Here is a 17,558-nt window from a genome sequence, read left to right as displayed (position 1 = left end):
ACCAAGAGATTTGATGCTCCTCTAAGCAAAAGATCGATTATCTTTATTCACATAGAGATTATTCTTCTTCAATCACTTGAACACCTTCTGTAGATGCTCTTCATGTTTCTCCAAACTAGAACTATAGACAACAATGTTATCTAAGCATGCCATGACAAATATATCAAGGTACTCATCAAACACATGTTTCATCAATGTGTAGAATGTTGTTTGTGCATTCATCAACCCAAAGATCATCAACATGAATTCATACGTCTTATATTGCATCATACATGTAGTCTTCGGATAATCACCATCTACTATCCACACCTCATAGTGGTCTAACTGTAAGTCAAGGTTGGTGAAGTACTTGACATGACTTAGTTGATCAAACAAATCAACCATTAGTGAAATAGGATACTTGTTAAGCACAGTCACCTTGTTGAGTGTGTGATAGCCCACACATATCCACATGCTCTGAACATGTTTCCACTTTAACAACATCAATGCTCTGAACGGTGCTTTGGAAGGACTTATATTGCCTATTTTTTAATAAATCATCATGTTGTTCCCTCAATTCTGCTAAATTTAGAATCACCATCCCATATGGACCTTTGGCAAGAGGCTTTACCACTAGTAACAACCAAACCTCATGCTTTACACCTCATCTTCGACTTTTGTTGTGTAGTAACTTATTTGGCATCACAACTTTGTATTCATCCAACATAAATTGGATGGTCGTAGGCACCCGCTCTGGCCTACCTCTTCATTCACCACCAAAGTGACGAGATATGTTGAATCACCTCTTCTCAATTCCTTCTTAGGTTGCATGCTAATAGGAACTTCTCAGCATCCCTTTTCTTTGCAATGGCTTACACCATGCAAGGATGATCTCCCATTAAACAGAGGGAACCAACAAATAGCATTGGAATCACCTTAAGTCTCCCTCAATAATTCAATTTCAAGTATCACTAGAAAATTATCCATAGATACAACCTTGAAACTTCTATATCCTACCACTATCCAAGCTTCATAGACACTTGCTTGGCTACTCCCATAGTAGGTTGATTTGCAAAGTTAGCTGCTTTTATGCGTTTTGAATCCTTCTCCAAGTTCAATTTAAGTCTCTACACTTCCTCCTATAAACACATTTATAGGTAGTCCTATTATTTACCAAAGCATGGTTGGTCTTCCCATTCATCCGTAGATCCACAAACATTAGCCATTTCACTTAGTTGAATTTTAGTTCTTTGCTTGCCTCTCCAATGTGTTAAGTAATCACAATGCACCCATCGTCGAGGTTTCTTTCTCATCCTCATCATTTCTTTATGCCCCCTCCGTAATGGAAGTTTGCAAGGCATTGGGCAATGACTTGTGAGGGCAACCAACTCCATGAAGGCCTCAACATAAGAAGCATGCCAACTTTTGGGTTTTCTCTTCTTGAAACACTTTCTGATATTTCCACCCATGCCACTCTCTTTGGATATTGTGAAACACTATCTAGTGTAGTCAACTAAGCATTATGCGAAATCCCATGTAGTGGGCAAGTCTTGAACTCTTTGTCAATGAAGTTATGTCCTCGTCTAGGATTTCAACCCTTCTTGGAAATAGTACAATTTATCCTTCTGCAATATATCTTGAATATCCAACATTTAAAAAAAAAAAAAAAATTGCTTCACATACTCCCTGACTATACCTATGTGTTTAAGATCACGTAATTTGCACTGAGCATTTTACTAAACATTCTTAAGAAAAAATTGCACCTTGAGCTCTCTCTTCAAGTATTCCCAATTATCAATTACACATTGTTTATTTTGTATTTCATTATAGTTGGTATGCCACCATAGCTTAGCATCACCACTCAAGTACATTGTTTCCATGATGCTTTTGCCTCCTCTAAGTCAGTCCTTGCCACACAAAAGCATAATTCCATAAGAAATAAGAAGTTCTCCAACTTAGCATCATGAGCACCCCTATATGTTTGAGGTTCTGGCACCTTTTTCTTCCATATATACTCTATCCCTGAGAGTTGAAATTTCCCCTAGCAAAAATCATCAATTAGTGTTAAGATCACTCATTAAGATCTATAAAGCTTCTACTATTTCGTGGAACATTTCCACAATAGAAACCTATTGATAGATCAACATGTTCAACATCTCCATAAGCCTCTAGCACCTCAATTCTCTTAGTATTGATTGGCATGATCTCTTGTCGACGCTTCACATAATACTACAATAAGAAGACAACTAAATTCACAAAAGTAACTAACCAAGCTCTAGTACCAGCTATCACGAACTGAATATTTTAGACTTTATGACGAGTCGTGCATTATTAGTTAAATTACTCTTAGTTGATTAGTCAATCAAAAGTATACCGTGGTGTTAAGATTATCTTGGCATTAAGATCACTCATGTAGATCTATAAAACTTCTATTGTAACGTAAAAGTCCACATTTCCATGATAGCAATGTAATTCATGTTTCACCCTCTCCTAAAGAGCATCCTATGCTATTCTAACTCTAATAATAAGAAACATGAAACTAATCAAAGAATCATACTTCCTTAGAACACAAAGGCAATGACACAATAAATAAAACATGCATGACTATTTACATGATTACCCACAGACAGACAAAAAAATAAAAGTATAATCCCCTAAATAAATTTGTCTGACACTAGGTCACGTCAATTGTAAAACAAACCAATGGTACCATCGGCCACAAGGGGATTTGGATTACCCAAAAAAAAAAAATGGTCTTAATGAGCCACCTAGAATCTCACATTTGTGACATGTATGATTTCTACAATAAACCAAGTTGTATGCATGAAGGACATACAACTAATTCATAAAAACTTTTAAAGATTTCTTGAACCAAATGATTGGTGTCAAACCTTTTGTACCACAAAGATTAAAGGCCCCCGTAACAAATCAGAGCCAAATGAACAGATTAAAAAGCTTTGGCGAGCAACTTACCATGACATAAAGCAATTTTACGAGCCTATTATTAAACAACTTTCAAAACGATACATACATCGACAGACTTTTCAATGGACGATTTTATTGGGAAGAGATAAAGATGTTTAATTTTAGTGGTATAACTGCGGAGAAGATCAAAATATTTTGAGCTGAGGCTGAAACACAGAGTGGAGTACTCTGATACATGTGCGCATTGACATTCATCATTGACATTTGATTAATGTGCAAACATCTCTCTCTCTCTCTCTCTCTCTCTCTCTCTCTCCTGCATGATTCGCATTCAATAATGATGGGAGTTCAACAGAAGTCAAACTACTTTTGGAAAACACACCAACACCAAAGGGCCCTACGAGCTTTTTCGAACCACCAACAATTCATCCATTCTAAACTCCGAATTTCTATTTGCTCCAAAATACATAAGTAAAATTACAATTACAATCACCCACTCCTTTTGTAGGTCCCACTTCCCACTACCAAAAAATGATAGCCCCTCCACTACAAAAGTGCTTTGGTCATCCCCCACTAATCCCCACAAAGGACGCCAAAAAGCACACTACATCAAGAGACCTTTGACAATCTTTCCCCCTCCATTTTGAAATTGTAAAGGCATGAAAGGAAAGGCTTTGCCTCTATATTTTAGGCATCGCAATGAAATGAAATCCAGTATTGACAAAAGCTGAAAATAAAAGCAAAAGCTGGAACTATGGCTTCTGACTTCGATAGCAACCTAAAAACGGGAGGGGCCACCCATTTCATTGGGACTAAAATGGGACTATTCCAGGCACATTACCTAAAGGCCAGCGCGATTTCTTTCTGACCTCTACGAGGGGGGGTTGGTTTCAGGCTTCACCAGGGTGGTGGTTTCCGGCTGTTGGGTGTGGTAGATTGCAGAGGCAAGCGAAATGGGCATGATGCAAAGCGCCTTGGATTGAAGAAACTGCATAGCAGCACCCACATTCTCTTCCATCAGTTTAGCAACTTGTCGTTCTGTGCCATCATTCGACCACTTCTCCCATGCCGGTTGGCTTCTTTCACCACCTTCACGACCTTCATCCTAATGAAGATGGAAGGGAATCACATCATAAATAAAGCAGGGGAAAGGCAACTGAGAGAGGATAAACATTGAAGAAAAAAGCCGCCACAATTTTTGATCCTGTGTATTACCTCAACTGATGATAATGGGATGTCTGTTACAAGGGGTGCCACTGCACCAGCCCCACCCAATCTACTCATGCTCAAAACCTGTTGTGTTGATAATCATATAAAAATTAGAGGGGTTTCAAATTCAACAATTCAGAAGACAATGGATCCTTTATTTTGAAAATTCATGGTTTGGAGTTGGGCCAGGCCTCCAAAACACATCATGGATGCCGTGCTAAATCATTACATGGTCTAAACATGACTTGATGATGGGTACACTATAACCGTAAAAATTAGAAGATTCCCGTTAGCAAGGGTTCGGAGTCCAATCCTATAGCTTATGATAAAGCAAATATTTCAAAATTCAAGAGCTCCTCTCATGCTTGAATTCATGACTTCATGCATAGCATTGTCATAAAGTTCAACTATGGAAACAATATGCCTAGCACCATGGTTTTAAATCGCGGTAGTGGGTATCGTAACATAACGGTAACGGGAAGCGGGAGTAGCGGATGTTACATAACAGGAAGCGGGTGTATCGGCCGTGAATTTTTTTGAAGCGCACACAACCTTGTGCATATTAGCGTACTTGCATGTTTTAAACTTTTAACAATTCTTGAAAAAAGTTTTAGTGTACTTTGGATCCTTTTAGTTCGTGTAACTAAGTTATTTGGTAAGGACAACAAGTTTACATTTGTTTTAGACCACCATTGATAAAAAAATTACGTGTGTGCACGTATTTATACTTCTCAATGTTCTTATTTGTGATAAATTTTTATATATACTAAATTAATTAAAAAACAATATACATGATACACTCCATTAATCTGCGAGACACAAAAAAAAATACGAATAACACAAATATAAAATAGTTAGAAAAGAAAGAAGGTTGAAGTTGAAAAATATAGAACAGAAATATCACATTACTAATATTGTCAAAATAAAATATTTTCCTAACAAGTTAGTATTTTCAAATTATTAATTAATGCATCTATTGTGAGTATTTAAAGAAATAGTAAATTTTGTATCATTGTCATCCTCATTATAATCTTTTCCCCCTCTTGTCACTAGGTATATTGAAAATGATACATGAAAGAGAGTGAAAAAGTGAGAAGAAAACGTAAAAAATAAAATATTTTTTTGGTGTAACAGTCCTGTAACGGTTACGTAACGGTCGCGGTCTGTAATAGCCGCTAAGGCCATGATTTTTCTTCCCACCGATTTCACAGTGCGTAACGGTATCCATAACCCAAAAAACAGTTACGTAACGGCGTAACGTAACGCGACCTTTATTTAAAACCGTGCCTGGCACTAATAAGATCTCCTTCAAATAACCGTGTAGCTATAAACAGCATACAAATATCCATATTTTAAGTAAATTACCATGACTACAATAAATCCAAAATCAATAAGATAAAAAAAATAATGCTACTCATCACAGGGCATGATCACCCATGATGATTATTATTGTTCTAAGTTCAATGATCTAACAATAGAAGTATGTTAAAAAGACAATGAAAGTGAGTCTGAAGTTTGGTAATCCTACCGATGGTAATAATAAGGCAACTTGCAGAATACATCCAAACTTGGGGTCCGCTCATATGTGAAAAATAGCTTTCCTTCTACTTTTTCAGGTTTCCCAATAATTACAAAACTGCCATCTAGTTTTTCAATTTTCCAACATTTGTTCAGGAAAGTTGGATAACAACTTTTTATTATTTTCTAAAGTCTCCATATAAATCTTGGAAAATTGGGAAACAAGGTGTTAATTTTGTACTAATTTAAAAACTTGAAAATGGAAAAAGAAAACTATTTCCAACAACTAGACAGGTCCTCATTTCCTCTTGCTTTCATTTTTTTTTTTTTTTTTTTTGAAAAACAAAAAAAAAAAAAGACGTACTTGCCGAGGCCAAAGGAGCTGAATATGAACTTCAGGCAAGGATAACTTGATCTTAAAAGCATGAAAAAAATTTGTAACCGTAAGGCAATTAAATTGAGAAGAATTACCGAATTCCGAAAGGCAGTACTTTACCTTTACTTGGAGCCTTAGGAACTTCACGTAGTCAACAATTTCATCAATCATCACTGCTCTATCCGTCTACACAAAAAAGGTAAAAGTTTAATGTCCACAGGAGGAGAACTTGTACACTATGTTGCTATTTCAATGATGCAAAATTTCAAAGCACGTTCTCATAATTAAAGAAAGCACAAAATTCAAATTCAAAAAAGGAAGAAAAAAAAATTTGATTGTTGTCCAACAAAGATAATATTTTGGGGAGCATTATATTGTACATAATGTCCCAGAAATCCATCTTGTAAAATTATCTTTATTCTTGGTTTTCATAGTAAACATTTTCTTTGCCATTGATTTGGATGATCCCTGGAATATTGGAGATTTGCTTCAGTAGCACTGCCACAAACCTACAATTACAGAGAAAAACACAAATCAACACAACACAACCAGGTCTTAACCCAAAAAAGTAGACATGACCCATAGAAACAAATTAAATTTTTTTATAAGTTTTAGAGTGGAGTTATTTATTTAGCATTTTCAGCCCAACTGGTGATATTCATAGGAAAGTAACTTTTTTTAAAAAAAAAACAAAAAGAAGGTATTTGCCTAATCAAGTCGTAACACTCCCGCGCAACCCAATCACTCATGGAGGTAAACAAACGAGTAGCACCTTTTATGGGAACAATAATATAAAACTTGGGACAAATAAGCACATAAAAAATAAATGTAGGCAACAAGAATAGAACCCAAGACCAAAAGCAACTATGGTTTTACTACCATGTTAAATCATCACTTGACCTAAAAGCTTAAGCCCTTTCATTATGGACCAACCATGTATGTCAAACATCATCAAAATATAGATATAAACACAAAGTTGACATGAAAATCAACATGAACATAACTGGCTAACATTCACACCCTGAGATAGCTACTCTCCATTAATAGTTCAAAGAATGCAAATTATAAAAAATCAATAGAATGAAAAAAACATGCAACACTGGTACACCAACTACAAGCACGAGTGACAGCTACAATGACATAAAATAATGCTCAGTTTATAGTTTAAATCAGTGTAAAAAGAAAGAAAGCAAATAGAATATCAGTACAACTTGATCACAAGTATCTTTTTAGCTTCGTTAATTTGGGAAGAGGGGAAAGACGTGGCTCATGTTATTTGAGAAGAGAGAAAAAGTTTGTGCAGCCAAACCCAAACAAATCAAAATACTACACAAACGTTAGCTGTCAAACATGCATTTAAAATATAATAAACTTATTTTCAAAATTTTGGCTCTCTACATCTTCAATATCATTAGATTTCAAATAGGCAACAGGTGAAAACACCCAAACCCAATGTATCAGGTTCCCATGAAATATCAAGGAGCTGGAGAGGGTGTGTTGTATGCAGCCTTGCCTCAATATTAGAGAGGCTGCATCCATGACTTGAGCTTGTGACCTTTCGTCTTACCATTGGAATAAGACTATATTGCCAAACTCTCATTTCAGGATCTTCAAGGATTTACAAATTTGAAAATTTGCAGCCTACACAAAAAGAGGGAAAACTGATTTCTCACATTCTACCTCCATTTTGTATCTGATAAATACAATCGTTTCTTACTGTTCAGTGTTCAATATGATAGCTACTAACCAGAGGGCATCAACAAGGTCTAGAAAGCACCTCAATAATTATGCTATCATTGTATGGTTCACATATTATTGCACTAAATATCAACTTGTTCAATGAGTTGCCAATAGCATTTTACAGGAGGATAAGTCTAGCTCCGGCTCAATTTTCTAGGAAGTTTCTCAGAAGCTCGAAAGCCTCTCAAATTAACTGCATGGAATTTGCATTATTTTCAAGAGCAATGAATTAAGTCAACAACTTTTCATATGTAACAGAACTATGTAACCCCACGGCATCAGTCTGAGAGATGGCCTCCAAAATCTATCCAGATCATAATTGCAGAGGAATTGATTTCCACATTCTACTGTTGATTCTACTGTTTATAATCCAGTTTTAGGGTTTAGGCTTTACCAAATCAGGGAAAGCAACATGATCAAAAAATGACAATAGATTCAGTGTGAAACACAAAACCAAGTTTATTGAACTATCAAGATCTTTTCTTATGCATTAGTAGCAGCCAGTGCAATTTCCATTTTTTTTTATATATCTATAAATAGAACATCAGGCCAAGGTTTTGACTTTTGACAAAAGCAGATCCCTTAAAAGATGCTAAGACAATACAATGGTCCTGAAAAAGTAACATTCGTTACCATGTTATCTATTTTTAAGGTCCTGCAGGAATTGCGAGCACAAAATTAATACCAACAGCAATTTCATACTGAGTGTAGCATTTATCATTTTCTTCACAATTAGGGAATGTGGACAAACTTTAAATATGAAGTTTTCAAATAAATAAGAAGTATACAAAAAAATTTCCATTTTTTTATATATCTATATATAGAACATCAGGTAAAGGTTTTGACTTTTGACAAAAGCAGATCCCTTAAAAGATGCTAAGACAATACAATGGTCCTGAAAAAGTACATTAGTTACCATGTTATCTATTTTTAAGGTCCTGCAGGAATTGCAAGCACAAAACTAATACCAACAGCAATTTCATACCGAGTGTAGCATTTATGGTTTTCTTCACCATTAGGAAATGTGGACAAACTTTCAATATGAAGTTTTCAAATAAATAAATTTTAGTGGATGAAGTCAAGCAATTTTTAAGATAAGCCTGTTACTGAGACATTTTAAATTTGCAAATATTTATTGATTGAAAAATCTCCAATATCGTCTTTTCTTTTTCTTTTTTTTTTTAACTGTATCAATGAATTCTAGGAATATCAAGACAAGATCCCTTTATGTATGTTGCTTGCAAACGATATTGTCTTGATTGATGAAACAGGTGGAGTAGAATCTAAGTTAGAACTTTCAAGAGCCGCTTTAGAGTCTAAAGGTTTTAGGATAAATAGAAATAAGAGAATATATGAAATGTAATTTCTGTAACATAAGGAGTATTGAAAATAAGATCGAACTTAATAATCAAGAAATTAATAGTGCTAGTAAATTTCAATACCAGGGATCTATTATACAAGCAGAACAAGGAGAAGTTGAGGAGGATGTAATACATAGAGTTAAAGCAGGTTGGGTAAAATGGAGTGCCTTAGGCATGATGTGTGATCGTAGAATACCCTTACAATTAAAAGAAAATTTCTATAAGATGGCTATATGACCAACCACACTCTATGGATTAGAATGTAGGCAACAAAGAAACAAGTACAAAGAGTAAAATATGTTGAAACATGAATACTAAGATGGATGAGTGGTATATCATTAAAAGATAAATTAATGAATGAACATATCCATAATAAACTAAGCATAGCACTGGTTAAAGACAAAATAAAAGAGGAATAGCTTAAATGGTTTGGGCATTTGAAATTGTTAAAGCTTGATACACATTGTTGGCCCACAACCTAATAGCTTGAGCTTTTAGGTAAAGTGATAATCTAACATGGTATCAAAGCTAGTTACCAGAAGGTCCTAGGTTCTAGTCTTGTTGCCCATGTTTATTGTTTCATGTTTAAAAACTATTATTGTGTTCCCTGTCATAGGTGTTATTTTTTGCGTGTTTATCTCTCTGCATACTGTAGAGCTACACGGGTAGGGAAATGTTAAAGCTTGATTTACATTGTTGGTCCACAACCTAATAACTTAGGCTTTTAGGTAAAGAGGTAATCTGACATAAACATAGGCCAAGTAGGGCACCTTGCAGAGGAGTGAGTTAGTCATCATTTTTGGTATTAAAAGGGGTAGGGATAGACCTAAAATAGCTTGGAAAGAGATAGTGAGAAGGGCTTAATAGCTCTTAAGCTAGTGAAAAAAAAATGCCCTTGATCGGGTGAATTGGCAGAAGGATTCATGTAACCAACACCACCTAGTGGAACTTAAGGTTTAATGCTGCTACTACTCTACTTGTTTTTGTTGTTATTGTATCAATGAATTCTAGATGACCTCCTAGTTATTGTCCAAGCAAAGAGTTCCCATCTAAAGCCGCAATCTTTCTTTGAGCACTATCATGAGATAATTTTTGTTCTTGTTTTTGTTTCGTTTTGTTTTTCTTTTTTTTGGTGGGGGGGGGGGGGGGGAAGGAGGGGTGAGGGACAGCTTTGGGCACACATGCACACAAACATGGAAATAAAATCCACGCCAAATGCATAGAACAGTATAATCTCAATCAAGATGAGTTCGATTAACATATAAGACATTGGGGCATATTTTTGAAAAAAATTATCGAATGTATAGAGTGCAAAATCATGGTTTAAACCTCAACATCAAAATTGAGAGAGAGAGAGAGAGAGAGAGTAAAACGAAAACACTCTTAATAATGAGGGGAAAACATTATTTGAAATGCAAGTCAAGTAGTGCACCAATGAGGAGTTAGTTACTATATTGGTATTAGAAGGGGTAAGGATAGACTTAAAATAACATGGAATGAGATAGTAAAGAAGGATTTAATAACTCTTAAGCTAGTTGAAGAAATTTTCCTCCATTGGGTGAATTGGTCACCAACCCCACCTAGGGGGACTTGAGGCTTCTTCTTGTTGTTGTAAAAAAGATAAAGAAAAGAAGGCAGAATGCTAGGGCTACCTTGAAAGAGAAACTTTAAAGGAACATTAGTGATAGTTCAAAAAATATGAAGGGATAAAAGACATTACAAAAAAGCAAAAAGAAAACATAGGACTAGATTCGATTCTACTAGCCAATGATGAGCTCTAAAGGCTGAAACTCATCTTATTTCAAGAGGTTGGGTGAAATTTCTTTTAACAATGATGCACTACATTCAATAATGAGTAGGTAGGATTCTGATTTTAAGCATAGACTACATTGTTTATGATAGAAAACCACAACTTGCTAAAAAAGAAAAATAAATTCTGGCGAAGAAAAATACATGAGAAATGGACATATAAAAATTCAAAATATCTTTGGGTGATATTCTCAGTAAACTTATGGATCACACAGTGGAGAAAATCTTGAGAGGGTAGAGAATGAGAGAGAGTAAAACAAGCTTAAAGTCCACATATTTTGTAACACCTCAAAACTAATCAAACAAATGCTAGAGCAGGTGGTCTGTTCGAGTCCTTAATATTCATGTTAGTTTCCCAAATAAAAAAGATTCTTAAATTTATCTTCATGTTAAATTGTTTGGATTCTGAAACAGCATCTCATCTATTTTTACACTGTGACTATGCTTGGAGAATGTACAATAATTTATTTGGTGTGATAGGAGAATCTTGGGTCTGCCCTAAATCGGTGGAGGAATTGTTGTCTATTTCTTTTGAGGGGTTTGGTAGAAGGAAGGAAAGGATTGCACTTTGGAAATGCGGTACTTTCGTAGTGTTGTGGCAATTATTGTTGGAGTGTAATGCACAAAATTTTCCAGGGAGAAAATAGAATTGGAAGCTGGTTTGGGAGAAGGTTTATTACCTGGCTTCTTTATGGTGTGTTGGATTCGGTTGCTCTAAGGGAGTTAGCATTTCGAAGGTTCAGCGAGAATGGGGAATCTTCTGCCCAGAATATAACGTTTTTTCCAGTTTCTGTTTTATTAGTTAATTTTTTCTGGATTTTATATAATTTTGACAAAAGAAATTTTTTTCCCTTCTTGTAAACTCTCTTATGAAAGAAATCTCTTCTTTTGTTAACAAAAAGAAAAATTCTTCATATTAAATTGATGCTCAAACCAGTTTTTCCAGCCAAATAAATATAATACCTGAAAAATGATGATTCATGTTTGGATGGACAAGGTTAGACATGGTAATGCAGAATTTTATGGATCAACATTTTAGGGCAATTTATAACACCCCCAATACTTCTCCATTATAAAAGTATCAGCATATGAGCAAATAAAAGGTGACATAGCACAGATGCAAACCAATACTTAAATATAGAAGCATGCCAAAGAAATCCAAGAAAACACCACTTATTTGAATGATTGTCTTAGCTAGATCATAAATAAATTAAACCATGCCATAACACATGGAAATCTTTTAAAGAATAAAATCCCCACAAATCAGTGGGCATTTGAATAAATTTAAATAATTTACAAACCATTTTCTACCAGTTCAAAATTTGGATCTTTTGCAACAACAAAGAAAATGATTGGTGTCATTAAACCCAAGGGTTAGAAAAAGGATTGTTGAGTCAGATGTTAAATTCAGTGAATAACCTTTTCAATATATTAAGCAGTACCCCCTCTCCTTGCCAGTGTGCCACTTGCCAAATGATTCTCATAACTCTAACTCAGTTAAGCAGGAGAAATAAATGCACAGCTCCAGAAGCTTTATTGGCAGCACTGAAATAGAGTTCTTAATCAATACCCAGGTAAGCCACTCAATAATTCTTTCTTCTTTGTACTTGTAGCTGTTAAATATCTACAGCTTTTAGTTTAGAATTTGTTAAAAACCTCAATTTCCTATTTCTATTGAGAAAGTAGAAAGCAACGTCAATTTTGGGGACATGTCACACACTTAGTCTTGTTTCTTCTCATTTTTAGTAACACTCCAACCCAAATTACAAAATTAGCTGAAAACATTTACATGAAAAGATCAGGAAAGGCAACCAAAGCTATACAAATACTAAAAGAAGTTATAGAATGGCCCAAGTGAGGAGGCACAGACCTTGTTGACGCTTGGAACCAGTTCCTGCAATGCTCTAATTCTTTCTGCTATTCTTTCTCTGCGTAACTGTGCCAAAATGGAAGGTGATTATGCAATAACACAAGGTAAAAAACAAACAAGCAGTATAGAGGGGAAAACAATAATTAAACGTAGTATCAGGCTAAGGTTCAGACTAGATTATTATAAGTTTACAACTACTAGATACTAGACTAGTATTACCTAGAGTCTCATAAGTTTACAATTACCATATCAATCTTTCTTGAATTGAATGATTCATCAGTCATCATAAGAAATCACGTATTAAGATGCACGAGTGAAAAAAAATATATTCCTGTTGACATCTTCCAATTTCATCCATCTTACAACCAAAACAGTTTGAGAATATTCATCTTCCAATTTCATCCATCTTACAACCAACACAGTTTGAGAATCCCATGTGATTAAAGGAAGATGGCTAGGTTAATTTTCATTTAATGCTACATATTCATTACAAAAGAACAGTTTTACAGTATATTTCAACATCAAAAGTCCAACTCTCATTCAAATTGAACCGAATAATTGGCACTGAAGATTGATTGTTTATTAAATATTAATTATAATTAAGACAAGTATAGAAATGGAAATTCTCCCTCCTAACATACTTAAGCAGCAAATGATTCATTGAGTTTCAGTTTTTGCTGTGATCTTTGTAACTAGCTTCTACTCATGTAAAGGGAGGATTTCTCATACTCCTCCTGCTTTCCTTTTTTTCTTCTAATCTTTTTCAGCTGTACATTCTTCTCTCTCCAAATACAATTCTTTGTTTATCAAAAATATATATACATTAAGCAGCAAATTTATTTATGAAAAAAAAAAAAAAAAAGCCCCAAACACCTTACTATCTTCTCCCTGCATTCTGTAACTGTAACAACCAAACCCTTTTTTTTTTTTTTTTTTTTTCGCTTCAATGCTATAAGGGGTGCCGACCTGTATATTCAGCTATGTTACCACATATCTTAATTCTATAGTGCATCTAATGTCAAACACCACTCTCGTGTACTATTCATATCCCAAAAATATTCAGTGGCATTCTGTTTTCCAATTTGTTATGTCAAACTTACCCGCTCAGCAATGCTGTGCGGATCTGTAGCCTGTCCGCGCCTTGCCCGCACCCTTGGGCGAATTGCAGGAGGATGTGGCACAGCAGAAACTGTGTTGGGCATTGGTTGACCATGGAATGCCTGCCAAGAACAAAAGAAGTTGCATATCTTACAGTAAAATGACATCACCATAAAAATTCAAGACTAAGGAACAAGTTTATTTCAAACAATAGAAGAAACAGCTTTCTTATCGTAGTACTTCGTGGAATAAAGAAGCAATCTCTTGCAGTCAGAGGAGCTGCACATGCTAAAAAACTAGTACTTGAAGTTTATAACCATTTACTTTGCCTAAATTACAATCATACCAACATAATCAGTTCCAGAATTTCTCATAACTTCAGGGAAAAACCTAAGATAATTTTTTTTTATTTAAACTTCAAATCATTAACTTAATTTGAAAATATAGGTGTAATTTCAATTCTCCTCTTTAAAGAATATTACTCATCGTAATATCATGATAACTCCCAAACTCTCCAATTAAGTAATTAACAACCTAAACTTGAGGCCGCTGTACAATTACCCACTCCCTGTCTCAACTGCACATAAAAAATAATGAAGCTCTTACAAGTAGGACACATATTAGTCAAAGACACAAAGCGCACTGAGGTGCAAAGGGTGCCTGATTGTAAAAGCGTGCACCTCACATAAATACCACCTATACTGGGACCTTGATTGTAAACACATTAGCACTAATATCTGAATTTTAAAATATCGAAATATTCAATATTCGAAAATAAATGAATACAATAACAAAAAATTCCAGCAGTTCATGCCATAAGTTCTGCACAATAGAAACAGAGATGAGGAGAAGAAAACCAAAAAAACAACAAAAGCAGCAGCAGAGCAGCTCTGACTGAGAAATTCCAGAAAACAGCACTCACTGTTCACGCCAGAAATATCAGAGAACAGGTGCAGAAATGCCTAGAAAAAGAAATGTTCCCAGAAAAAAACAGCTTGATCCAAAGGTGAGAGCAGCACAACTGGCCAAGCAGCTCTGACTGAGAGCAGCACAACTGCACGCAGCGTGCCTCGTGTGGCATGCCTTTTTACTACTATGACAGAAACAAACCAACGACTAACGGACCAAAACACCAACTATAAATTAATATCCACTTTCATCCAGTCCTTCATGTCATAGTTTGGGGGGGAATCTACAAGTGGATCCGAATTTAATAAAAGTAGTGCGTGCTAAATAAACAAGGCACTGACTTCAAAAATAAATACAACGTACTCCTCTACTAAATAATCCCACAAGGTCTGCAAACCCTAATTTTCATCCAAGAAATGCAAAATAAATCAAATAGTTGAACTTCTAAACACAATTTCTTCCATTTCAAAATTACTCCTAGAACCCAGATAGTCAATATTCAAGACATGGCTATTCTTATTGTAGTTTCCTCTTTAGCCACCATCGCATGTAGAAGGGGGTAAGAGTACATTATTTGTACTCAAAGGTCATCTTGGACTATTTTTTCCAACAAGCTAGCTATTTTTCACCATTTGTGTCATCGTCTTCAAATTAATGAGCAATTGAGATGGCTATAACTCAAGTTAGCTGGTTAATTGATCAATTCAAAAGTTTAAGGAGGAAATGGCCACTAATATTAGTTTATGGAGGGAGTGCAGTTAACACAGGAGCACAATTAATTCAATTAACCCAAAGGTATAATTTGCATTCTTCTTACTTTCATTTTTAACTTTGTCTTATTTTTTTCTAGGAAAAAAAAAGTGAAGGTTTAATATTCACATACAATGCTACCTAAATTGCTAACCTTTATGACTGGTTGGTCACAGGTTCGAGTCAAAGAAAAAGCCTCGCGGTATAAAAGTAGGGGTAAGGCTGCATACACTGTGATGACCCTCCTCCTACCATCGCAAAGCCCAAAGCTTTGTGGCCCACGGACACCCTTTATACGTATTCCTTATTGAAATTTACATTAAAAAAATTAATAAATAGCTGAAGCACTAAAGTATAAGGTATCAATACCATAACTTTAATACCTAATGTATAGAAGAAGTAAAATATTATTAACCAGTTACAAATTTGCTTTGGTAACTTAATAAATATATCTATATATATATATATATATAAGAATTAAAATTTATTTAATTTTCTTTTTCTTGCTTCACAAGCATGTTTCTTGATTCAAATTTGTTTCCTTCTCAGTTAATTACTAAGCTGTACATAAGTGTTTCTCTTGGTCTAAGTCAAACTTCCATTTCTACAAGACCATGCAAGCAACAGTACTTCCACCATCTTTAAGATAATATTACTCCAATCCTCATCACTACCCAAGACTTACCAACAAACACTAGTCAAATTTGCAACAATAAAATGAACTCCCATAAACTAACAAAAAGTCTTAAAACTCTTCTCCGTTCTAAGGAATAGGACTTTGCATATTTTCCAAATTAAAAACAAAACCAGAATAGTGTTCCATTCAGATGCAAAGAAAATGAACTGAAAATAACGAGGGAAAAATATGCCCAGAAATTGAGACCTTCACTCCTTTTTTTGACAATCCAAAAGATCACATAAAACACAGTACTCAAAATTTGATTTTCTTTCACTTTCCTTTAGTTCGCTCAGCAACAAACAGCAAATTAATCAGTATTAAAACGAGGGTGCCCCTTACGTTTTTTACCGAAGAAGCTCTACCATCGACGACCTCCTCCCTGAACCGTTTGCCGCTCCCAGAAGCCTCCTCGGGCTTCAGGAAGCCAGTTTTCCCCTGCTCCAAGCTCAGACCCAGCGGAAACACTGCACCATGATAGCCACTGCTGCCGGCAACGACACCGCCAACATGACCTGAGCCATCGCCGGAGCTAAGCTGGAGCATCATCGGAGCACCGGCGCCGGCCAAACCGCCGCCAGCGTCGTTCGCAGGCAAGCCAGAGTCGGCTCCGGCGTAGGAGTGAATTCCGAGAATCTGCTCGAGAAAATCGTCGTTTGGGCCTTCGGAAGGGTTACTGGCCATGAGATGGACTTGGACTACGACTAGCCGAGATAGCACGGATCCAAGGGTCAGGAAGAGTGGCCTTAGGGTTTGAAAAGATCATCTACAACTACAGTTTCATTGGAGAAAGAAAAGCAAACTGGCAGAAGAAAATGGCAGAGTGTGAAATTTAAAGACGGGAAGAGAAAAAGTTTATGAGAGAGAAACGAGGAGAGAGCACAGACGCTGGGTGGCTATGGCGGTCGACGCTCTTCTATTATTTTAGCTTTGGCTAGGAGCTTGGGCTGGACGACGATGGCGCACCGGAGCATAAAAGAAGCAGAGAAGCGAAGGAGCGAGGGGTGGGGGTTTCATGGTTAAAATAGTTATGCTTTATTTAAAAGCCCATGAAGATTATCCAAATTACATCTCTAACCATGCAACATCTTGCTCTGCCAGAGATGCACCCAAACAGGGGGGCCGCAGGGGGTTTCAGTTTCACGGTTAAAATAGTTCTACTTTATTTGAAAGCCCATGAAGATTGTCCAAATTACATCTCTAGCCACGCGTCATCTTGTCCTGCACGAGACGCGCCCAGTTGCAAATGATTGTTGTAATAAAAAAAATTGTCACAAAATAATTAAAGTATAAAAGTTTTTTTATTTATAACTAAAAAATAAATATCTTCAAATCTTA

At 35.6% G+C, this 17,558-nt stretch overlaps 1 protein-coding gene across 1 annotated transcript; it reads right to left on the bottom strand.

The window, feature by feature from the left end:
• Positions 1-3,309: 3,309 nt before the first annotated feature.
• LOC131155559 (transcription factor UNE12) lies at positions 3,310-17,356 on the bottom strand. Its single transcript, XM_058108779.1, has 6 exons — positions 16,563-17,356; positions 13,888-14,007; positions 12,788-12,853; positions 6,128-6,193; positions 4,120-4,197; positions 3,310-4,009 (listed from the first exon to the last, which is right to left on the bottom strand). Exons 1-6 carry the CDS (start codon positions 16,902-16,904, stop codon positions 3,776-3,778), a joined length of 906 nt encoding a protein of 301 aa, XP_057964762.1. The 5' UTR covers positions 16,905-17,356; the 3' UTR covers positions 3,310-3,775.
• Positions 17,357-17,558: the final 202 nt, after the last annotated feature.

Source organism: Malania oleifera, chromosome 5, assembly GCF_029873635.1.
Source record: "Malania oleifera isolate guangnan ecotype guangnan chromosome 5, ASM2987363v1, whole genome shotgun sequence".
NCBI lineage: Eukaryota > Viridiplantae > Streptophyta > Magnoliopsida > Santalales > Ximeniaceae > Malania > Malania oleifera.
Note: the sequence above shows the minus strand (reverse complement) of the source record. Positions and strands in the feature narration are given on the sequence as shown.